Source organism: Lampetra fluviatilis, unplaced genomic scaffold (assembly GCF_964198595.1).
Source record: "Lampetra fluviatilis unplaced genomic scaffold, kcLamFluv1.1 SCAFFOLD_189, whole genome shotgun sequence".
In the NCBI taxonomy this organism is placed as follows: domain Eukaryota; kingdom Metazoa; phylum Chordata; class Hyperoartia; order Petromyzontiformes; family Petromyzontidae; genus Lampetra; species Lampetra fluviatilis.
In genome coordinates this window covers 137,501-162,500 of record NW_027621419.1, presented here as the reverse complement: position 1 = coordinate 162,500, position 25,000 = coordinate 137,501, and the positions used below count along the sequence as shown (strand labels likewise).

The 25,000-nt window shown below is 55.4% G+C and overlaps 2 protein-coding genes across 2 annotated transcripts in view; both read right to left on the bottom strand.

The window, feature by feature from the left end:
• The window catches only part of LOC144955219 (uncharacterized), a gene marked incomplete at its 3' end in the record, with an annotated part of 12,792 nt that extends 8,457 nt beyond the window's left edge, over nucleotides 1–4,335 (bottom strand). The window contains exon 1 of the mRNA XM_078885524.1: nucleotides 4,280–4,335. Coding sequence (XP_078741650.1) covers nucleotides 4,280–4,300 — 21 coding nt within the window. The remainder of the gene's footprint in view (nucleotides 1–4,279) is intronic.
• Nucleotides 4,336–5,518: 1,183 nt separating this feature from the next.
• LOC144955217 (chromodomain-helicase-DNA-binding protein 5-like) overlaps nucleotides 5,519–25,000 on the bottom strand; it is a 110,593-nt gene continuing 91,111 nt past the window's right edge. The window contains exons 28-33 of the mRNA XM_078885523.1: nucleotides 24,889–25,000; nucleotides 24,333–24,513; nucleotides 21,172–21,258; nucleotides 14,770–14,855; nucleotides 9,687–9,820; nucleotides 5,519–5,699 (exon numbers count right to left, since the gene is read on the bottom strand). The exon at nucleotides 24,889–25,000 is cut by the window's right edge and continues 14 nt beyond it. Coding sequence (XP_078741649.1) covers nucleotides 5,519–5,699; nucleotides 9,687–9,820; nucleotides 14,770–14,855; nucleotides 21,172–21,258; nucleotides 24,333–24,513; nucleotides 24,889–25,000 — 781 coding nt within the window. The remainder of the gene's footprint in view (nucleotides 5,700–9,686; nucleotides 9,821–14,769; nucleotides 14,856–21,171; nucleotides 21,259–24,332; nucleotides 24,514–24,888) is intronic.

Here is a 25,000-nt window from a genome sequence, read left to right as displayed (position 1 = left end):
ACTCACTCACTCACCCACTCACTCAGTCGCCCACTCACTCACTCACTCACTCACCCACTCACTCAGTCGCCCACTCACTCACTCACTCACTCAGTCGCCCACTCACTCACTCACTCACCCACTCACTCACTCATTCACCCACTCACTCACTCACTCACTCACTCACCCACTCACTCACTCACTCACCCACTCACTCACTCAGTCGCCCACTCACTCACTCACTCACTCACCCACTCACTCACTCACTCACTCACCCACTCACTCACTCAGTCGCCCACTCACTCACTCACTCACCCACTCACTCACTCAGTCGCCCACTCACTCACTCACTCACTCACCCACTCACTCACTCACTCACTCACCCACTCACTCACTCAGTCGCCCACTCACTCACTCACTCACCCACTCACTCACTCAGTCGCCCACTCACTCACTCACTCACCCACTCACTCACTCAGTCGCCCACTCACTCACTCACTCACCCACTCACTCACTCAGTCGCCCACTCACTCACTCACTCACCCACTCACTCACTCAGTCGCCCACTCACTCACTCACTCACTCACTCACCCACTCACTCACTCAGTCGCCCACTCACTCACTCACTCACTCACTCACCCACTCACTCACTCAGTCGCCCACTCACTCACTCACTCACTCACTCACTCACCCACTCACTCACTCACTCACCCACTCACTCACTCACTCACTCACTCAGTCGCCCACTCACTCACTCACTCACCCACTCACTCACTCAGTCGCCCACTCACTCACTCACTCACTCACCCACTCACTCACTCACTCACTCACTCACCCACTCACTCACTCAGTCGCCCACTCACTCACTCACTCACTCACTCAGTCGCCCACTCACTCACTCACTCACTCACTCACTCACTCACTCAGTCGCCCACTCACTCAGTCGCCCACTCACTCACTCACCCACTCACTCACTCACTCACTCACCCACTCACTCACTCACTCACTCACTCACCCACTCACTCACTCACTCACTCACCCACTCACTCACTCACTCACCCACTCACTCAGTCGCCCACTCACCCACTCACTCACTCACTCACTCACCCACTCACTCACTCACTCACCCACTCACTCACTCACTCACTCACTCACCCACTCACTCACTCACTCACCCACTCACTCACTCACTCACTCACTCACCCACTCACTCACTCACTCACTCACTCACCCACTCACTCACTCACTCACTCACCCACTCACTCACTCACTCACCCACTCACTCACTCAGTCGCCCACTCACTCACTCACTCACCCACCCACTCACTCACTCACTCACCCACTCACCCACTCACTCACCCACTCACTCACTCACCCACTCACTCACTCACTCACTCACTCAGTCGCCCACTCACTCATTCACCCACTCACTCACTCACTCACTCACCTACTCACTCACTCACTCACCCACTCACTCACTCACTCACTCACCCACTCACTCACCCACTCACTCACTCACTCACTCAGTCGCCCACTCACTCACTCACTCACTCACTCACCCACTCACTCACTCACTCACTCACTCACTCACCCACTCACTCACTCACTCACTCACTCACTCAGTCGCCCACTCACTCACTCACTCACTCACCCACTCACTCACTCACTCACTCACCCACTCACCCACTCACTCACTCAGTCGCCCACTCACTCACTCACTCACTCACCCACTCACTCACTCACTCACTCACCCACTCACTCACTCACTCACTCACTCAGTCGCCCACTCACTCACTCACTCACTCACCCACTCACTCACTCACTCACTCACTCACCCACTCACTCACTCACTCACTCACCCACTCACTCACTCACTCACTCACTCACTCAGTCGCCCACTCACTCACTCACTCACTCACTCACTCACTCACTCACCCACTCACTCACTCACTCACTCACTCACCCACTCACTCACTCACTCACTCACTCACTCACTCAGTCGCCCACTCACTCACTCACTCACTCACCCACTCACTCACTCACTCACTCAGTCGCCCACTCACTCACTCACTCACCCACTCACTCACTCACTCACTCAGTCGCCCACTCACTCACTCACTCACTCACTCAGTCGCCCACTCACTCACTCACTCACTCACTCACTCAGTCGCCCACTCACTCACTCACTCACTCACTCACTCACTCACTCAGTCGCCCACTCACTCACTCACCCACTCACTCACTCACTCACTCAGTCACTCACTCACTCACCCACTCACTCATCCACTCACTCACTCACCCACTCACTCACTCACCCACTCACTCACTCACCCATTCACTCACTCACTCACTCACTCACTCACCCACTCACTCACTCACTCACCCACTCACTCACTCGCCCACTCACTCACTCACTCACTCACTCACTCACTCACTCACTCAGTCACTCACTCACTCACCCACTCACTCATCCACTCACTCACTCACCCACTCACTCACTCACCCACTCACTCACTCACCCATTCACTCACTCACTCACTCACTCACCCACTCACTCACTCACTCACCCACTCACTCACTCGCCCACTCACTCACTCACTCACCCATTCACTCACTCACTCACTCACTCAGTCACTCACTCAGTCACTCACTCGCTCGCCCACTCACTCACTCACTCACTCACTCACTCGCCCACTCACTCAGTCGCCCACTCACTCACTCACCCACTCACTCACTTAGTCGCCCACTCACTCACTCACCCACTCACTCACTCACTCACTCACTCACTCGCTCGCCCACTCACTCACTCACTCACTCACTCGCCCACTCACTCAGTCGCCCACTCACTCACTCACTCACTCACTCAGTCACCCACTCACTCACTCACCCACTCACTCACTCACTCACTCGCTCGCCCACTCACTCACTCACTCGCCCACTCACTCAGTCGCCCACTCACTCACTCACTCACTCACCCACTCACTCAGTCGCCCACCCACTCACTCACTCACCCACTCACTCACCCACCTACTCACTCACTCACTCACCCACTCACTCACTCACCCACTCACTCAGTCACTCACTCACTCAGTCGCCCACCCACTCACTCACAGAGTCGCCCACTCACTCACTCACCCACTCACTCACTCACTCGCTCGCCCACTCACCCACTCACTCACTCAATCACTCACTCACTCACAGAGTCGCCCACTCACTAACTCACTCACTCACCCACTCACCCACTCACTCACTCACTCAGTCACTCAGTCGCCCACCCACTCACTCACTCACTCACTCACCCACTCACTCACCCACTCACTCACCCACTCACTCACCCACTCACTCACTCACCCACTCACTCACTCACTCAGTCGCCCACTCACTCACTCACTCAGTCGCCCACTCACTCACTCACTCACTCACCCACTCACTCACTCACTCACCCACTCACTCACCCACTCACTCACCCACTCACTCACCCACTCACTCACCCACTCACTCACTCACTCACCCGCTCACTCACTCACTCACCCACTCACTCACTCACTCACTCACCCACTCACTCACTCACCCACTCACTCACCCACTCACTCACTCACTCACTCACCCACTCACTCACTCACTCACCCACTCACCCACTCACTCACTCACTCACTCAGTCGCCCACTCACTCACCCACTCAGTCGCCCACCCACTCACTCACCCACTCACTCACCCACTCACTCACAAAGTCACTCACTCACTCACTCACCCACTCACTCACCTACTCACTCACCCACTCACTCACTCACCCACTCACTCACTCACTCACTCACCCACTCACTCACTCACCCACTCACCCACTCACTCACTCACTCACTCAGTCGCCCACTCACTCACCCACTCAGTCGCCCACCCACTCACTCACCCACTCACTCACCCACTCACTCACCCACTCACTCACTCACCCACTCACTCACCCACTCACTCACCCACTCACTCACCCACTCACTCACCCACTCACTCCCAAAGTCACTCACTCACTCACTCACCCACCCACTCACTCACCCACTCACTCACCCACTCACTCACCCACTCACCCACAAAGTCGTCCACCCACTCACTCACTCAGACACAAAGTCCATTCAAAACCATCTCCCTTTGTCACCCCCTAGTCACCCCTAGTCACCCCCCCCGGTGTCCACCTTCTTGCAAACGAGCGACATCACTCCGATGCGGGTGAGCAAGTGCTGACGGGAGAGTCCCTAGTCACCCCTAGTCACCCCTAGTCACCCCTAGCCACCCCCCCCCCGGTGTCCACCTTCTTGCGAACGAGCGACATCACTCCGATGCGGGTGAGCAAGTGCTGACGGGAGAGTCCCTAGTCACCCCCTAGTCACCCCTAGTCACCCCTAGTCACCCCTAGCCACCCCCCCCCGGTGTCCACCTTCTTGCGAACGAGCGACATCACTCCGATGCGGGTGAGCAAGTGCTGACGGGAGAGTCCCTAGTCACCCCTAGTCACCCCTAGTCACCCCCCCGGTGTCCACCTTCTTGCGAACGAGCGACATCACTCCGATGCGGGTGAGCAAGTGCTGCCGGGAGAGTCCCTAGTCACCCCCTAGTCACCCCTAGTCACCCCTAGTCACCCCTAGTCACCCCCTAGTCACCCCCCCCGGTGTCCACCTTCTTGCGAACGAGCGACATCACTCCGATGCGGGTGAGCAAGTGCTGACGGGAGAGTCCCTAGTCACCCCTAGTCACCCCTAGTCACCCCCCCCGGTGTCCACCTTCTTGCGAACGAGCGACATCACTCCGATGCGGGTGAGCAAGTGCTGACGGGAGAGTCCCTAGTCACCCCTAGTCACCCCCTAGTCACCCCCTAGTCACCCCTAGTCACCCCCCCCGGTGTCCACCTTCTTGCGAACGAGCGACATCACTCCGATGCGGGTGAGCAAGTGCTGACGGGAGAGTCCCTAGTCACCCCCTAGTCACCCCCTATTCACCCCTAGTCACCCCTAGTCACCCCCCCGGTGTCCACCTTCTTGCGAACGAGCGACATCACTCCGATGCGGGTGAGCAAGTGCTGACGGGAGAGTCCCTAGTCACCCCTAGTCACCCCTAGTAACCCCCAGTCACCCCTAGTCACCCCTAGTCACCCCTAGTCACCCCCTAGTCACCCCCCCCGGTGTCCACCTTCTTGCGAACGAGCGACATCACTCCGATGCGGGTGAGCAAGTGCTGACGGGAGAGTCCCTAGTCACCCCCTAGTCACCCCCCTAGTCACCCCTAGTCAAGTCGCCCCCATAGTCACCCCCCCCGGTGTCCACCTTCTTGCGAACGAGCGACATCACTCCGATGCGGGTGAGCAAGTGCTGCCGGGAGAGTCCCTAGTCACCCCCTAGTCACCCCCCTAGTCACCCCTAGTCAAGTCACCCCCATAGTCACCCCCCCGGTGTCCACCTTCTTGCGAACGAGCGACATCACTCCGATGCGGGTGAGCAAGTGCTGCCGGGAGAGTCCCTAGTCACCCCCTAGTCACCCCCCTAGTCACCCCTAGTCAAGTCACCCCCATAGTCACCCCCCCGGTGTCCACCTTCTTGCGAACGAGCGACATCACTCCGATGCGGGTGAGCAAGTGCTGCCGGGAGAGTCCCTCGCGGGGGACTCCGTCCGCGAAAGTGTCGGCGCCGTCTGCGCCCGGCTCGCACAGGTGGCGCATGAAGAGAGACACGTAGGCCCTGGGACACGCGTAGACAGACACGCGGAGACACACAGAGACACGGCTCGCACAGGTGGCGCATGAAGAGAGACACGTAGGCCCTGGGACACGCGGAGAGAGACACACAGAGAGAGACACACAGAGACACAGAGACACACAGAGACACACACAGAGACACGGCTCGCACAGATGGCGCATGAAGAGAGACACGTAGGCCCTGGGACACGCGGAGAGAGACACGCGGAGACACAGAGAGACACGGCTCGCACAGGTGGCGCATGAAGAGAGACACGTAGGCCCTGGGACACGCGTAGACAGACACGCGGAGACACAGAGAGACACGGCTCGCACAGGTGGCGCATGAAGAGAGACACGTAGGCCCTGGGACACGCGGAGAGAGACACACAGAGAGAGACACGCGGAGACACACAGAGACACACAGAGACACGGCTCGCACAGGTGGCGCATGAAGAGAGACACGTAGGCCCTGGGACACGCGTAGACAGACACGCGGAGACACAGAGAGACACGGCTCGCACAGGTGGCGCATGAAGAGAGACACGTAGGCCCTGGGACACGCGGAGACAGACACGCGGAGACACAGAGAGACACGGCTCGCACAGATGGCGCATGAAGAGAGACACGTAGGCCCTGGGACACGCGGAGAGAGACACGCGGAGACACACAGAGACACACACGGAGACACGCAGTGAGACACACAGAGAGAGAGACACGCGGAGACACACAGAGACACACAGAGACACACAGAGACACGGCTCGCACAGATGGCGCATGAAGAGAGACACGTAGGCCCTGGGACACGCGGAGACAGACACGCGGAGACACACAGAGACACACACGGAGACACGCAGTGAGACACACAGAGAGAGAGACACGCGGAGACACACAGAGACACGGCTCGCACAGATGGCGCATGAAGAGAGACACGTAGGCCCTGGGACACGCGGAGAGAGACACACAGAGACACAGAGACACACAGAGACACACAGAGACACGGCTCGCACAGATGGCGCATGAAGAGAGACACGTAGGCCCTGGGACACGCGGAGACACGCAGTGAGACACACAGAGACACACAGAGACACGCGGTGAGACACACAGAGAGAGACACACAGAGACACAGAGACACACTCAGAGAGAGACACAGAGACAGAGACACACAGTGAGACACGTGGAGACACGCAGAGAGACACACAGAGGCACACAGAGACACGCGGTGAGACACACAGAGAGAGACACACAGAGACACAGATACACACTCAGAGAGAGACACAGAGACAGAGACACACAGTGAGACACGTGGAGACACGCAGAGAGACACACAGAGGCACACAGAGACACGCGGTGAGACACACAGAGAGAGACACACAGAGACACAGAGACACACTCAGAGAGAGACACAGAGACAGAGACACACAGTGAGACACGCGGAGACACGCGGAGACACGCAGTGAGACACACAGAGACACACAGAGACACGCGGTGAGACACACAGAGAGAGACACACAGAGACACAGAGACACACTCAGAGAGAGACACAGAGACAGAGACACACAGAGAGACACGCGGAGACACGCAGAGACACAGTGAGACACGCAGAGACACACAGAGACACAGATGGCGCATGAAGAGAGACACGTAGGCCCTGAGACACGCAGAGACACGGGGAGACACGCGGAGACACGGGGAGACACGCAGTGAGACACTCAGTGAGACACACACAGAGACACTCAGTGAGACACGGGGAGACACGCAGAGACACACAGAGACACACACACACAGAGAGACACAGAGACACAGATGGCGCATGAAGAGAGACACGTAGGCCCTGAGGCACACAGAGACACACAGTGAGACACACACAGAGACACACAGTGAGACACACACAGTGAGACACACACAGAGAGACACACACAGAGAGACACACACAGAGAGACACACACAGAGACACACACAGAGACACACAGTGAGACACACACAGAGACACTCAGAGAGAGACACACAGAGAGACACACACAGAGAGACACACACAGAGACACACAGAGAGAGACACACAGAGAGACACAGAGACACACAGAGACACTCACACAGAGACACTCACACAGAGACACACGGAGACACACAGACAGAGACACACAGAGACACGCAGAGAGACACACAGAGAGACACACAGAGACACACAGAGACACAGATGGCGCATGAAGAGAGACACGTAGGCCCTGAGACACACAGAGACACGCGGAGACACAGAGACACACAGAGACACTCACACAGAGACACTCACACAGAGACACACAGACACGCAGAGACCCCTCGTGCCCCCCCTCCCCTCCCCCCATCTCCCCCCTCGCCCTCTCCTCCTCCATCCCCCCCTCCTCCCCCACATCACCCCTCACCCCCCCCCTCTCTCCTCCCCAAACCCTCCCCCCATCCCCACCGCACCCCCCCCCCATCTCCCTCCTCCCCCATCCCTCTTCCCCCTCTCCTCCTCAATCCCCCCTCCTTCCCTCCTCCCCCTCCCCTCCGCCCCTCCCCTCCGCCCCTCCCCCCTCCTCCCCCACCCCTCCCCCCATCCACACGCCCCCCCCACCATCTCCCTCCTCCCCCATCCCTCCTCCCCCTCTCCTCCTCCTCCATCCCCCCTCCTTCCCTCCTCCCCCTCCCCTCCGCCCCTCCCCCCTCCTCCCCCACCCCTCCCCCCATCCACACGCCCCCCCACCATCTCCCTCCTCCCCCATCCCTCCTCCCCCTCTCCTCCTCCTCCATCCCCCCTCCTTCCCTCCTCCCCCTCCCCTCCGCCCCTCCCCCCTCCTCCCCCACCCCTCCCCCCATCCACACGCCCCCCCACCATCTCCCTCCTCCCCCATTCCTCCTCCCCCTCTCCTCCTCCTCCATCCCCCCTCCTTCCCTCCTCCCCCTCCCCTCCGCCCCTCCCCCCTCCTCCCCCACCCCTCCCCCCATCCACACGCCCCCCCACCATCTCCCTCCTCCCCCATCCCTCCTCCCCCTCTCCTCCTCCTCCATCCCCCCTCCTTCCCTCCTCCCCCTCCCCTCCGCCCCTCCCCCCTCCTCCCCCACCCCTCCCCCCATCCACACGCCCCCCCACCATCTCCCTCCTCCCCCATCCCTCCTCCCCCTCTCCTCCTCCTCCATCCCCCCTCCTTCCCTCCTCCCCCTCCCCTCCGCCCCTCCCCCCTCCTCCCCCACCTTTCCCCCCATCCACACGCCCCCCCCACCATCTCCCTCCTCCCCCCCCTCCCCCATCTTCCCCAACTTCCCCCTCCCTCCCCTCCCCCCCAAGCCCCGCCCTCACCGGAACTCCTCCCCCATCTCCCCCCAAGCCCCGCCCTCACCGGAACTCCTCCCCCTTCCCTCCCCCCCCAAGCCCCGCCCTCACCGGAACTCCTCCCCCTTCCCTCCCCCCCAAGCCCCGCCCTCACCGGAACTCCTCCCCCTTCCCTCCCCCCCCAAGCCCCGCCCTCACCGGAACTCCTCCCCCTTCCCTCCCCCCCCCAAGCCCCGCCCTCACCGGAACTCCTCCCCCATCTCCCCCCAAGCCCCGCCCTCACCGGAACTCCTCCCCCATCTCCCCCCAAGCCCCGCCCTCACCGGAACTCCTCCCCCTTCCCCCCCTCCCCCAAGCCCCGCCCTCACCGGAACTCCTCCCCCATCTCCCCCCAAGCCCCGCCCTCACCGGAACTCCTCCCCCTTCCCCCCCTCCCCCAAGCCCCGCCCTCACCGGAACTCCTCCCCCATCTCCCCCCAAGCCCCGCCCTCACCGGAACTCCTCCCCCTTCCCCCCCTCCCCCAAGCCCCGCCCTCACCGGAACTTCTCCCCCATCTCCCCCCAAGCCCCGCCCTCACCGGAACTCCTCCCCCATCTCCCCCCAAGCCCCGCCCTCACCGGAACTCCTCCCCCATCTCCCCCCAAGCCCCGCCCTCACCAGAACTCCTCCCCCATCTCCCCCCTCCCCCCGCCCCTCACCGAAACTCCTTCTCGCCCTTGCCTCTGAGGTCCCTGACGAGCCAATGGGCGCTGAATGCGTCCTGGGGGGGCATCCCGTAGCGCATGATCGCGTTCACAAACGCCTTGCGCTGGCGCACGTTGAAGCCCAGCACCTGTGGGGGGCACAGAAGGGGGGGGGGGGCTCGAGCCGTGCTAGCTCGCACCCGCTGAGGCTTCATAACGCAATGTGGGGACGCACGAAATGTTGGGGGGGGGGGGCGGTTATTCTGGTCTGACGCCATTCTTTGACGAGGCTCTAAAGAAAGCGGTTTCTTTTCGATCTAAAGCTTCTTTCGTGACTTGCAGGGATTCATCTTCTTGGTTCTTTCGGTAAAGTCGTCGCGTAGAAGGGAAGTAATAAAATGATAAAAATAAAACATAGTGAAATAATATTATAATACAATAAAATTATATAATGTAATAAAATAAAATAATACAATAATATTGTCGTGTTTAATATTTAAATAATATTGTTTTTCGATTTAAAGCTTTCGTGACTGCAGGGATTCATCTTCTTGGTTCTTTCGGTAAAGTCGTCGCGTAGAAGGGAAGTAATAAAATGATAAAAAATAAAACATAGTGAAATAATATTATAATACAATAAAATTATATAATGTAATAAAATAAAATAATACAATAATATTGTCGTGTTTAATATTTAAATAATATTGTTTTTCGATTTAAAGCTTTCGTGACTGCAGGGATTCATCTTCTTGGTTCTATCGGTAAAGTCATCGCGTAGAAGGGAAGTAATAAAATAATAAAAATAAAACATAATAAAATAATTCTCACGACATTTCGGCCACAACGCCGAAATGTCGTGAGAATTATTTTATGAAGGGAGATAATAAAATAATAAAAATAAAACATCATAAAATAATTCTCACGACATTTCGGCCACAACGCCGAAATGTCGTGAGAATTATTTTATGAAGGGAGATAATAAAATAATAAAAATAAAACATCATAAAATAATTCTCACGACATTTCGGCCACAACGCCGAAATGTCGTGAGAATTATTTTATGAAGGGAGATAATAAAATAATAAAAATAAAACATCATAAAATAATTCTCACGACATTTCGGCGTTGTGGCCGAAATGTCGTGAGAATTATTTTATTATGTTTAATTTTTATTATTTTATTATCTCCCTTCTACATGGTGACTTTACCGAAAGAACCAAGAAGAGGTTTCATTTCGGAGTTCTCACATCTTGACAGCAGCCATTTTGTTTTCAGGACGAAAAAAGTGGGAAAACCGATTCTCGCATATTTTGGACCCGGCAAAGGAGGCCGCTTGATGTAGCGGCTCAACACGAGGCCTCGTTACTCTGATAGTGGCATGGTCTTTGTGCCGCTCGCCTTTTGGGGGTCATCCTCTGGTCTAACGCCCGTTTTGAGATTAGCCTCTAAAGAAAGCTGCCTCTCTCTGCAGTTGACCAAATCGGTTTCAAAGACAACACATTTATATATTGATCAGAATGTGTGTTTTCCTTTGTTTGCATCGTGGTCAATGCAGGCGCGATTCCTCGCCGAAAGGTTTCATTTCGGAGTTCTAACATCTGATAGCAGCCATTTTGTTTTCAGGACGAAAAAGTGGGAAAAACGATTCTCGCATATTTTGGACCCGGCAAAGGAGGCCGCTTGATGTAGCGGCGTTTATATATTGATCAGAATGTGTGTTTTCCTTTGTTTGCATCGTGGTCAATGCAGACGCGATTCCTCGCCGAAAGGTTTCAGTTCGGTGTTTTAACATCTTGACAGCAGCCATTTTGTTGCCAGGACAAAAAAAGTGGGAAAACCGATTCTCGCATATTTTGGACCCGGCAAAGGAGGCCGCTTGATGTAGCGGCTCAACACGAAGCCTCGTTACTCTGATAGTGGCATGGTCTTTGTGCCGCTCGCCTTTTGGGGGGCATCCTCTGGTCTAACGCCATTCTTAGACGAGCCTCTAAAGAAAGCTGCCTCTCTCTGCTGTAGACCAAATCGGTTTCAAAGACAACGCGTTTATATATTGATCAGAGTGTGTGTTTTCCTTTGTTTGCATCGTGGTCAATGCAGGCGCGATTCCTCGCCGAAAGGTTTCAGTTCGGCGTTCTCACATCTTGACAGCAGCCATTTTGTTGCCAGGACGAAAAAGTGGGAAAACCGATTCTCGCATATTTTGGACCCGGCAAAGGAGGCCGCTTGATGTAGCGGCTCAACACGAGGCCTCGTTACTCTGATAGTGGCATGGTCTTTGTGCCGCTCGCCTTTTGGGGGGCATCCTCTGGTCTAACGCCATTCTTAGACGAGCCTCTAAAGAAAGCTGCTTCTCTCTGCAGTTGACCAAATCGGTTTCAAAGACAACGCGTTTATATTGATCAGAGTGTGTGTTTTCCTTTGTTTGCATCGTGGTCAATGCAGACGCGATTCCTCGCCGAAAGGTTTCAGTTCGGTGTTTTAACATCTTGACAGCAGCCATTTTGTTTGCCAGGACAAAAAAAGTGGGAAAACCGATTCTCGCATATTTTGGACCCGGCAAAGGAGGCCGCTTGATGTAGCGGCTCAACACGAAGCCTCGTTACTCTGATAGTGGCATGGTCTTTGTGCCGCTCGCCTTTTGGGGGTCATCCTCTGGTCTAACGCCCGTTTTGAGATTAGCCTCTAAAGAAAGCTGCATCTCTCTGCAGTTGACCAAATCGGTTTCAAAGACAACACATTTATATATTGATCAGAATGTGTGTTTTCCTTTGTTTGCATCGTGGTCAATGCAGGCGCGATTCCTCGCCGAAAGGTTTCATTTCGGAGTTCTAACATCTGATAGCAGCCATTTTGTTTTCAGGACGAAAAAGTGGGAAAAACGATTCTCGCATATTTTGGACCCGGCAAAGGAGGCCGCTTGATGTAGCGGCGTTTATATATTGATCAGAATGTGTGTTTTCCTTTGTTTGCATCGTGGTCAATGCAGACGCGATTCCTCGCCGAAAGGTTTCAGTTCGGTGTGTTAAACATCTTGACAGCAGCCATTTTGTTTGCCAGGACGAAAAAGTGGGAAAAACGATTCTCGCATATTTTGGACCCGGCAAAGGAGGCCGCTTGATGTAGTGGCTCAACACGAGGCCTCGTTACTCTGATAGTGGCATGGTCTTTGTGCCGCTCGCCTTTTGGGGGTCATCCTCTGGTCTAACGCCCGTTTTGAGATTAGCCTCTAAAGAAAGCTGCATCTCTCTGCAGTTGACCAAATCGGTTTCAAAGACAACACATTTATATATTGATCAGAATGTGTGTTTTCCTTTGTTTGCATCGTGGTCAATGCAGACGCGATTCCTCGCCGAAAGGTTTCATTTCGGAGTTCTAACATCTGACAGCAGCCATTTTGTTTTCAGGACAAAAAAAGTGGAAAACACGATTCTCGCATATTTTGGACCCGGCAAAGGAGGCCGCTTGATGTAGCGGCTCAACACGAGGCCTCGTTACTCTGATAGTGGCATGGTCTTTGTGCCGCTCGCCTTTTGGGGGGCATCCTCTGGTCTAACGCCATTCTTAGACGAGCCTCTAAAGAAAGCTGCCTCTCTCTGCAGTTGACCAAATCGGTTTCAAAGACAACGCGTTTATATTGATCAGAATGTGTGTTTTCCTTTGTTTGCATCGTGGTCAATGCAGGCGCGATTCCTCGCCGAAAGGTTTCAGTTCGGCGTTCTCACATCTTGACAGCAGCCATTTTGTTGCCAGGACGAAAAAGTGGGAAAACCGATTCTCGCATATTTTGGACCCGGCAAAGGAGGCCGCTTGATGTAGCGGGTCAACACGAGGCCTCGTTACTCTGATAGTGGCATGGTCTTTGTGCCGCTCGCCTTTTGGGGGGCATCTTCTGGTCTAACGCCATTCTTAGACGAGCCTCTAAAGAAAGCTGCCTCTCTCTGCTGTAGACCAAATCGGTTTCAAAGACAACGCGTTTATATATTGATCAGAGTGTGTGTTTTCCTTTGTTTGCATCGTGGTCAATGCAGGCGCGATTCCTCGCCGAAAGGTTTCAGTTCGGCGTTCTCACATCTTGACAGCAGCCATTTTGTTGCCAGGACGAAAAAGTGGGAAAACCGATTCTCGCATATTTTGGACCCGGCAAAGGAGGCCGCTTGATGTAGCGGGTCAACACGAGGCCTCGTTACTCTGATAGTGGCATGGTCTTTGTGCCGCTCGCCTTTTGGGGGTCATCTTCTGGTCTAACGCCATTCTTAGACGAGCCTCTAAAGAAAGCTGCCTCTCTCTGCAGTGGACCAAATAGGTTTCAAAGACAACGCACATTTATATATTTATCTCTCATTTACTTGATACAGCAAGCGTGCTGTGACGGTTCCACCTGAAGACGGAGGCCTGTGTTGCCTCCGAAACGTCGTGATGATTTATTTTATTTTACTTTTATTAATTTTCATTTTTGACCTACATGGTGACTTTACCGAAAAAACCTGAGAATACACATTTATATGTATTACTCGTTGATTCCGTCGGTAAAGTCACGTGGGGTGAAAACAAATTAAGTAATAGAATACGACGTTTCGATTGCAACACAAGCAATCGTCATCAGGTAGAAAGCAAACCGGGTGAAGACTGAAGATTCGAAGCTTTCGAACCGCGCTGTGTGATCGGCATCGCGTCCGCTGAGGGTGTTTGTGCCTTCACTCACTCACTCACTCACCCACTCACCCACTCACGCAACCACTCACTCACCCACCCACTCACCCACTCACGCAACTACTCACTCACCCACCCACTCACCCACTCACGCAACTACTCACTCACCCACTCATCACCCCACTCACCCAAACACCCACTCATCCACCCACCCACTCATCCACCCACTCACCCACCCACTCACCCAACCACTCACCCAACCACTCATCCACTCACCTACTCACGCAACCACCCACTCATCCACCCACTCATCCACCCACTCACCCAACCACCCACTCACCCACGCACCCAACCACCCACTCATCCACCCACTCATCCACCCACTCACCCACGCACCCAACCACCCACTCACCCACGCACCCAACCACCCACTCATCCACCCACCCACCTCAATGTTGCCCCCCACCCTAGCGAGTAGTGGGGGGAGGGGTTTATCCTTCTCGTTACGCAGCTGACGCTTGCTCTGCCTGCGGCCTGCGGGCACAGCGGTGAACAGGGTGAGTGGGTGGGTGAGCGGGTGGTGAGTGAGTGGGTGGGTGAGTGAGTGGGTGGGTGAGTGAGTGGGTGGGTGAGTGAGTGGGTGAGCGAGTGAGTGGGTGAGCGGGTGGTGAGTGGATGAGTAGTGAGTGGGTGAGTGGGTTGTGAGTGGGTGAGCGAGTGGGTGAGCGGGTGGTGAGTGGGTGGGTGGTGAGTTAGTGGGTGGGTGGGTGAGTGAGTGGGTGAGTGAGTGAGTGAGTGAGTGGGTGAGTCAGTGGGTGAGTGAGTGAGTGAGTGAGTGGGTGAGTGAGTGAGTGGATGAGTGAGTGGGTGAGTGAGTGAGTGGGTGAGTGAGTGGGTGAGTGAGTGGGTGAGTGAGTGGGTGAGTGAGTGAGTGAGTGGGTGGGTGAGTGAGTGAGCGGGTGGTGAGTGAGTGGGTGAGTGAGTGGGTGAGTGAGTGGGTGGGTGAGTGAGTGAGTGGGTGAGTCAGTGGGTGAGTGAGTGAGTGGGCGAGTGAGTGAGTGGGTGAGTGTGTGGGTGAGTGAGTGGGTGAGTGAGTGAGTGAGTGGGTGGGTGAGTGAGTGGGTGAGCGGGTGGTGAGTGAGTGGGTGGGTGAGAAAGTGGGTGGGTGAGCGAGTGGGTGAGCAGGTGGTGAGTGGGTGAGTGAGTGGGTGAGTGGGTGAGTGGGTGGGTGAGTGGGTAAGTGGGTGAGCAGGTGGTGAGTGGGTGGTGAGTGAGTGGGTGTGTGAGCAAGTGGGTGAGTGGGTGGGTGAGTGGGTAAGTGGGTGAGCAGGTGGTGAGCGGGTGGTGAGTGAGTGGGTGGGTGAGTGAGTGGGTGAGCGGGTGGTGAGTGAGTGGGTGGGTGAGAAAGTGGGTGGGTGAGCGAGTGGGTGAGCAGGTGGTGAGTGGGTGAGTGAGTGGGTGAGTGGGTGAGTGGGTGGGTGAGTGGGTAAGTGGGTGAGCAGGTGGTGAGTGGGTGGTGAGTGAGTGGGTGGGTGAGCAAGTGGGTGAGTGGGTGGGTGAGTGGGTAAGTGGGTGAGCAGGTGGTGAGCGGGTGGTGAGTGAGTGGGTGGGTGAGCAAGTGGGTGGGTGAGCGAGTGGGTGGGTGAGTGAGTGAGTGAGTGGGTGAGCAGGTGGTGAGTGGGTGAGCGAGTGAGTGGGTGAGCGGGTGGTGAGTGGATGAGTAGTGAGTGGGTGAGCGGGTTGTGAGTGGGTGAGCGAGTGGGTGAGCGGGTGGTGAGTGGGTGGGTGGTGAGTTAGTGGGTGGGTGGGTGAGTGAGTGGGTGAGTGAGTGAGTGAGTGGGTGGGTGAGTGAGTGGGTGAGTGAGTGGGTGAGTGGGTGAGTGAGTGGGTGAGTGAGTGGGTGAGTGAGTGGGTGGGTGGGTGGGTGAGTGAGTGGGTGGGTGAGTAAGTGGGTGGGTGAGTGAGTGAGTGGGTGGGTGAGTGAGTGAGTGGGTGAGTGGGTGGGTGAGTGAGTGAGTGGGTGAGTAAGTGGGTGAGGGGGTGAGTGAGTGGGTGAGTGAGTGGGTGAGTGAGTGGGTGGGTGAGTGGGTGAGTGAGTGAGTGAGTGGGTGAGTGAGTGGGTGAGTGAGTGGGTGGGTGAGTGAGTGGGTGAGTGAGTGGGTGAGTGGGTGAGTGAGTGGGTGAGTGGGTGAGTGAGCGGGTGGTGAGTGGGTGGGTGAGTGAGTGGGTGGGTGAGTGAGTGGGTGAGTGGGTGGGTGAGTGAGTGGGTGAGTGAGTGGGTGAGTGGGTGAGTGGGTGGGTGAGTGAGTGGGTGAGTGAGTGAGTGGGTGGGTGAGTGAGTGAGTGAGTGGGTGGGTGAGTGAGTGGGTGAGTGGGTGGGTGAGTGAGTGGGTGAGTGAGTGGGTGAGCGGGTGAGTGGGTGAGTGAGTGGGTGAGTGAGTGGGTGAGTGAGTGGGTGGGTGAGTGAGTGGGTGAGTGGGTGGGTGAGTGAGTGGGTGAGTGAGTGGGTGAGTGGGTGAGTGAGTGGGTGAGTGAGTGGGTGAGTGAGTGGGTGGGTGAGTGGGTGAGTGAGTGAGTGGGTGGGTGAGTGAGTGAGTGAGTGGGTGAGTGAGTGGGTGGGTGAGTGAGTGGGTGAGTGAGTGGGTGAGTGGGTGAGTGAGTGAGTGGGTGGGTGGGTGAGTGAGTGGGTGAGTGAGTGGGTGAGTGAGTGAGTGAGTGGGTGAGTGAGTGGGTGAGTGAGTGGGTGGGTGAGTGAGTGAGTGGGTGAGCAGGTGGTGAGTGGGTGAGCGAGTGAGTGGGTGAGCGGGTGGGTGGGTGAGTGAGTGAGTGGGTGAGTGAGTGGGTGAGTGGGTGAGTGAGTGAGTGAGTGGGTGGGTGGGTGAGTGAGTGAGTGAGTGAGTGAGTGGGTGAGCAGGTGGTGAGTGGGTGAGCGAGTGAGTGGGTGAGCGGGTGGTGAGTGGATGAGTAGTGAGTGGGTGAGCGGGTTGTGAGTGGGTGAGCGAGTGGGTGAGCGGGTGGTGAGTGGGTGGGTGGGTGGGTGAGTGAGTGGGTGAGTGAGTGAGTGAGTGGGTGAGTCAGTGGGTGAGTGAGTGAGTGAGTGGGTAAGTGAGTGAGTGGGTGGATGAGTGAGTGAGTGGATGAGTGAGTGGGTGAGTGAGTGGGTGAGTGAGTGGGTGAGTGGGTGAGCGAGTGAGTGAGTGAGTGGGTGAGTGAGTGGGTGAGCGAGTGGGTGAGTGAGTGAGTGGGTGAGTGAGTGAGTGAGTGGGTGAGTGAGTGGGTGAGTGGGTGAGCGAGTGAGTGAGTGAGTGGGTGAGTGAGTGGGTGAGTGAGTGGGTGAGTGGGTGAGTGAGTGGGTGAGTGAGTGGGTGAGTGAGTGGGTGGGTGAGTGGGTGAGTGAGTGAGTGGGTGGGTGAGTGAGTGAGTGAGTGGGTGAGTGAGTGAGTGGGTGGGTGAGTGAGTGGGTGAGTGAGTGAGTGGGTGAGTGGGTGAGTGAGTGAGTGGGTGGGTGGGTGAGTGAGTGAGTGGGTGAGTGAGTGGGTGAGTGAGTGAGTGGGTGAGTGAGTGGGTGAGTGAGTGGGTGGGTGAGTGAGTGAGTGGGTGAGCAGGTGGTGAGTGGGTGAGCGAGTGAGTGGGTGAGCGGGTGGGTGGGTGAGTGAGTGAGTGAGTGGGTGAGTGAGTGGGTGAGTGGGTGAGTGAGTGGGTGAGTGAGTGAGTGAGTGGGTGGGTGGGTGAGTGAGTGAGTGAGTGGGTGAGCAGGTGGTGAGTGGGTGAGCGAGTGAGTGGGTGAGCGGGTGGTGAGTGGATGAGTAGTGAGTGGGTGAGCGGGTTGTGAGTGGGTGAGCGAGTGGGTGAGCGGGTGGTGAGTGGGTGGGTGGGTGGGTGAGTGAGTGGGTGAGTGAGTGAGTGAGTGGGTGAGTCAGTGGGTGAGTGAGTGAGTGGGTGGATGAGTGAGTGAGTGGATGAGTGAGTGGGTGAGTGAGTGGGTGAGTGAGTGGGTGAGTGGGTGAGCGAGTGAGTGAGTGGGTGAGTGAGTGAGTGAGTGAGTGGGTGGGTGAGTGGGTGAGTGAGTGAGTGAGTGAGTGGGTGAGTGAGTGGGTGAGTGAGTGGGTGAGTGAGTGAGTGGGTGAGTGAGTGAGTGAGTGAGTGAGTGAGTGAGCGAGTGGGTGAGTGAGTGAGTGAGTGGGTGAGTGAGCGGGTGGTGAGTGGGTGGGTGGGTGGGTGAGTGAGTGGGTGAGTGAGTGAGTGAGTGGGTGAGTCAGTGGGTGAGTGAGTGAGTGAGTGGGTAAGTGAGTGAGTGGGTGGATGAGTGAGTGAGTGGATGAGTGAGTGGGTGAGTGAGTGGGTGAGTGAGTGGGTGAGTGGGTGAGCGAGTGAGTGAGTGAGTGAGTGGGTGAGTGAGTGGGTGAGCGAGTGGGTGAGTGAGTGAGTGGGTGAGTGAGTGAGTGAGTGAGTGGGTGAGTGGGTGGGTGAGTGAGTGGGTGAGTGAGTGGGTGAGTGGGTGAGTGAGTGGGTGAGTGAGTGGGTGAGTGAGTGGGTGGGTGAGTGGGTGAGTGAGTGAGTGAGTGAGTGAGTGAGTGAGTGGGTGGGTGAGTGAGTGAGTGAGTGAGTGGGTGAGTGAGTGAGTGAGTGAGTGAGTGGGTGGGTGAGTGAGTGGGTGAGTGAGTGGGTGAGTGGGTGAGTGAGTGAGTGGGTGGGTGGGTGAGTGAGTGGGTGAGTGAGTGGGTGAGTGAGTGAGTGAGTGAGTGAGTGGGTGAGTGAGTGGGTGAGTGAGTGGGTGGGTGAGTGAGTGAGTGGGTGAGCAGGTGGTGAGTGGGTGAGCGAGTGAGTGGGTGAGCGGGTGGGTGGGTGAGTGAGTGAGTGAGTGGGTGAGTGAGTGGGTGAGTGGGTGAGTGAGTGGGTGAGTGAGTGAGTGAGTGGGTGGGTGGGTGAGTGAGTGAGTGAGTGGGTGAGCAGGTGGTGAGTGGGTGAGCGAGTGAGTGGGTGAGCGGGTGGTGAGTGGATGAGTAGTGAGTGGGTGAGCGGGTTGTGAGTGGGTGAGCGGGTGGTGAGTGGGTGGGTGGGTGGGTGAGTGAGTGGGTGAGTGAGTGAGTGAGTGGGTGAGTCAGTGGGTGAGTGAGTGAGTGAGTGAGTGGGTAAGTGAGTGAGTGGGTGGATGAGTGAGTGAGTGGATGAGTGAGTGGGTGAGTGAGTGGGTGAGTAAGTGGGTGAGTGGGTGAGCGAGTGAGTGAGTGAGTGGGTGAGTGAGTGGGTGAGCGAGTGGGTGAGTGAGTGAGTGAGTGAGTGGGTGGGTGAGTGGGTGAGTGAGTGGGTGAGTGAGTGGGTGAGTGAGTGGGTGAGTGAGTGAGTGGGTGAGTGAGTGAGTGAGTGAGTGAGTGAGCGAGTGGGTGAGTGAGTGAGTGAGTGGGTGAGTGAGCGGGTGGTGAGTGGGTGGGTGGGTGGGTGAGTGAGTGGGTGAGTGAGTGAGTGAGTGGGTGAGTCAGTGGGTGAGTGAGTGAGTGAGTGGGTAAGTGAGTGAGTGGGTGGATGAGTGAGTGAGTGGATGAGTGAGTGGGTGAGTGAGTGGGTGAGTGAGTGGGTGAGTGGGTGAGCGAGTGAGTGAGTGAGTGGGTGAGTGAGTGGGTGAGCGAGTGGGTGAGTGAGTGGGTGAGTGAGTGAGTGAGTGGGTGAGTGGGTGGGTGAGTGAGTGGGTGAGTGAGTGGGTGAGTGGGTGAGTGAGTGGGTGAGTGAGTGGGTGAGTGAGTGGGTGGGTGAGTGGGTGAGTGAGTGAGTGGGTGGGTGAGTGAGTGAGTGGGTGAGTGAGTGAGTGGGTGGGTGAGTGAGTGGGTGAGTGAGTGGGTGAGTGGGTGAGTGAGTGAGTGGGTGGGTGAGTGAGTGGGTGAGTGAGTGGGTGAGTGAGTGAGTGAGTGGGTGAGTGAGTGGGTGAGTGAGTGGGTGGGTGAGTGAGTGAGTGGGTGAGCAGGTGGTGAGTGGGTGAGCGAGTGAGTGGGTGAGCGGGTGGGTGGGTGAGTGAGTGAGTGAGTGGGTGAGTGAGTGGGTGAGTGGGTGAGTGAGTGGGTGAGTGAGTGAGTGAGTGAGTGAGTGGGTGGGTGGGTGAGTGAGTGAGTGAGTGGGTGAGCAGGTGGTGAGTGGGTGAGCGAGTGAGTGGGTGAGCGGGTGGTGAGTGGATGAGTAGTGAGTGGGTGAGCGGGTTGTGAGTGGGTGAGCGAGTGGGTGAGCGGGTGGTGAGTGGGTGGGTGGGTGGGTGAGTGAGTGAGTGGGTGAGTGAGTGAGTGAGTGGGTGAGTCAGTGGGTGAGTGAGTGAGTGAGTGAGTGAGTGAGTGGGTAAGTGAGTGAGTGGGTGGATGAGTGAGTGAGTGGGTGAGTGAGTGGGTGAGTGAGTGGGTGAGTGGGTGAGCGAGTGAGTGAGTGAGTGGGTGAGTGAGTGGGTGAGCGAGTGGGTGAGTGAGTGGGTGAGTGAGTGGGTGAGTGAGTGAGTGGGTGAGTGAGTGAGTGAGTGAGTGAGCGAGTGGGTGAGTGAGTGAGTGAGTGAGTGGGTGAGTGAGTGGGTGAGTGAGTGGGTGAGTGGGTGGGTGAGTGGGTGGGTGAGTGGGTGAGTGGGTGAGTGAGTGGGTGAGTGAGTGAGTGAGTGGATGAGTGAGTGGGTGAGTGAGTGGGTGAGTGGGTGAGTGGGTGAGTGAGTGGGTGAGTGGGTGAGTGAGTGGATGAGTGAGTGGATGAGTGAGTGAGTGAGTGGGTGAGTGAGTGGGTGAGTGAGTGGGTGAGTGAGTGGGTGAGTGGGTGAGTGAGTGGGTGAGTGAGTGGGTGAGAGAGTGGGTGAGTGAGTGGGTGAGTGGGTGAGCGATCTGCTCACCATCCGGTCTCTCATCAAAGTCTTCATCCTCCTCCTCGGAACCAGCGGAGTACTCAGACTGATTGTCCGACAAGTCGTCATGCCACTCTACACACACAGACACACACACAGACAGACAGACACACACACACACAGACAGACACACACACACAGACAGACACACACAGACAGACACACACACAGACAGACACACACACAGACACACACAAACAGACACACACACAGGCACACACACACAGACACACATAGACAGACACACACACACACACATACAGACACACACACACACAGACACACTCATACAGAAACACACACACAGACACAGGTTAAGCTACCCCAGGTAGCGCACACACTCACTCACCCACTCACTCACATACTCACTAACCCACCCACCCACTCACCCACCCACTCACTCACCCACCCACCCACTCACTCACTCACCCACCCACCCACTCACTCACTCGTTCACTCACTCACTCACTCACCCACACACCCACTCACTCACCCACACACCCACTCACTCACCCACCGACTCACCCACTCACTCACCCACTCACTCACTCACCCACTCACTAACCCACCCACTCACCCACCCACTCACTAACCCACCCACTCACTCACCCACCCACTCACTCACTCACTCACCCACCCACTCACTCACTCACTCACCCACACACCCACTCACTCCCCCACCCACTCACCCACTCACTCACTCACCCACCCACATCGAGTGAGTGAGTGAATGAATGAGCGAGCGGGTGAGTGAGTGAATGAATGAGGGACCGGGTGAGTGAATGAACGAGCGGGTGAGTGAGTGAATGAATGAACGAGCGGGTGAGTGAGTGAATGAATGAGCGAACGGGTGAGTGAATGAGCGAGTGTGCGATCAAATAAAAGAAGGAAAAGTTGAACTGGCGATTGGGCGAATGAATTGACGAATGAACGAACGAATCGTACCAGCGCGGCGTTGTAGTTGACCTGCTTGTGCACTCGCTTGCCCGACTGATGGACGAGTGGACGAATGAAAGAACGAATGGACGAGTGAACGAATGAAAGAACGATTGAATGATTAAATGAACTAAAAATTGAACAAACGAAAAAAAATAATAAAAAAAAAATGAACGAAAAAAACGAATGAATGAAACAGCAAACGAAACAACGAACGAAACGCACCGGGATCCTCCTGCGCCGCATCATTGTAGTTGACCTGCTTGCGCACTCGCTTGCCCGACGGATGGACGAGTGGACGGATGAAAGAAAGAATGAACGAATGAAAGAAGGATCGAACGATTAAATGAACAAAAAATGAGCAAACGACATTTTTTTTAAATGAACGAAAAAACCGAATGAACGAAAAAACGAACGAAACAACGAACGAAACGCACCGGGATCCTCCTGCGCCGCGTCGTTGTAGTTGACCTGCTTGCGCACTCGCTTGCCCGACGGATGGACGAGTGGACGAATGAAAGAACGAATGGACGAGTGAACGAATGAAAGAACGCTCGAACGATTAAACGAACGAAAAAATGAGCAAACGATTTTTTTTTAAAAGAACGAAAAAACCGAATGAACGAAAAAACGAACGAAACAACGAACGAAACGAACCGGGATCCTCCTGCGCCGCGTCGTTGTAGTTGACCTGCTTGCGCACTCGCTTGCCCGACGGATGGACGAGTGGACGAATGAAAGAACGAATGGACGAGTGAACGAATGAAAGAACGCTCGAACGATTAAACGAACGAAAAAATGAGCAAACGAATTTTTTTTTTAAATGAACGAAAAAACCGAATGAACGAAAAAACGAACGAAACAACGAACGAAACGCACCGGGATCCTCCTGCGCCGCGTCGTTGTAGTTGACCTGCTTGCGCACTCGCTTGCCCGACGGATGGACGAGTGGACGAATGAAAGAACGAATGGACGAGTGAACGAATGAAAGAACGCTCGAACGATTAAACGAACGAAAAAATGAGCAAACGAAATTTTTTTTTAAAGAACGAAAAAACCGAATGAACGAAAAAACGAACGAAACAACGAACGAAACGCATCGGGATCCTCCTGCGCCGCGTCGTTGTAGTTGACCTGCTTGCGCACTCGCTTGCCCGACGGATGGACGAGTGGACGAATGAAAGAACGAATGGACGAGTGAACGAATGAAAGAACGCTCGAACGATTAAACGAACGAAAAAACGAGCAAACGAATTTTTTTTTTTAAAGAACGAAAAAACCGAATGAACGAAAAAACGAACGAAACAACGAACGAAACGCACCGGGATCCTCCTGCGCCGCGTCGTTGTAGTTGACCTGCTTGCGCACTCGCTTGCCCGACGGATGGACGAGTGGACGAATGAAAGAACGAATGGACGAGTGAACGAATGAAAGAACGCTCGAACGATTAAACGAACGAAAAAACGAGCAAACGAATTTTTTTTTTTAAAGAACGAAAAAACCGAATGAACGAAAAAACGAACGAAACAACGAACGAAACGCACCGGGATCCTCCTGCGCCGCGTCGTTGTAGTTGACCTGCTTGCGCACTCGCTTGCCCGACGGATGGACGAGTGGACGAATGAAAGAACGAATGGACGAGTGAACGAATGAAAGGACGCTCGAACGATTAAAAGAACGAAAAAATGAGCAAGCGAATTTTTTTTTTTTTAAATGAACGAAAAAACCGAATGAACGAAAAAACGAACGAAACAACGAACGAAACGCACCGGGATCCTCCTGCGCCGCGTCGTTGTAGTTGACCTGCTTGCGCACTCGCTTGCCCGACGGATGGACGAGTGGACGAATGAAAGAACGAATGGACGAGTGAACGAATGAAAGAACGCTCGAACGATTAAACGAACGAAAAAATGAGCAAGCGATTTTTTTTTAAATGAACGAAAAAACCGAATGAACGAAAAAACGAACGAAACAACGAACGAAACGCACCGGGATCCTCCTGCGCCGCGTCGTTGTAGTTGACCTGCTTGCGCACTCGCTTGCCCGACGGATGGACGAGTGGACGAATGAAAGAACGAATGGATGAGTGAACGAATGAAAGGACGCTCGAACGATTAAAAGAACGAAAAAACGAGCAAGCGAATTTTTTTTTTTTAAATGAACGAAAAAACCGAATGAACGAAAAAACGAACGAAACAACGAACGAAACGCACCGGGATCCTCCTGCGCCGCGTCGTTGTAGTTGACCTGCTTGCGCACTCGCTTGCCCTTGCCGAGGTTGCGTGCAAGGTCCTCCTGCTGTTGTTCGTAGTGGTGACGGAGCAGCTTGTCCCAGTAGTCTGGGTCGACCGTCTCCTCCTGCTTGATGATCTCCCGCTCCACCTCCTCCTCCTCCTACATCATCATCACATCATCAACATCAACACCATCATCATCACATCAACACCATCGTCGTCACCATCAACATCAACATCGTAGTGGTGACGGAGCAGCTTGTCCCAGTAGTCTGGGTCGACCGTCTCCTCCTGCTTGATGATCTCCCGCTCCACCTCCTCCTCCTCCTACATCATCATCACATCATCAACATCAACACCATCATCATCACATCATCATCGTCGTCGTCACCATCAACATCAACATCGTAGTGGTGACGTAGCAGCTTGTCCCAGTAATCTGGGTCGACCGTCTCCTCCTGCTTGATGATCTCCCGCTCCACCTCCTCCTCCTCCTACATCATCATCACATCATCAACATCAACACCATCATCATCACATCATCATCGTCGTCGTCACCATCAACATCAACATCGTAGTGGTGACGGAGCAGCTTGTCCCAGTAGTCTGGGTCGACCGTCTCCTCCTGCTTGATGATCTCCCGCTCC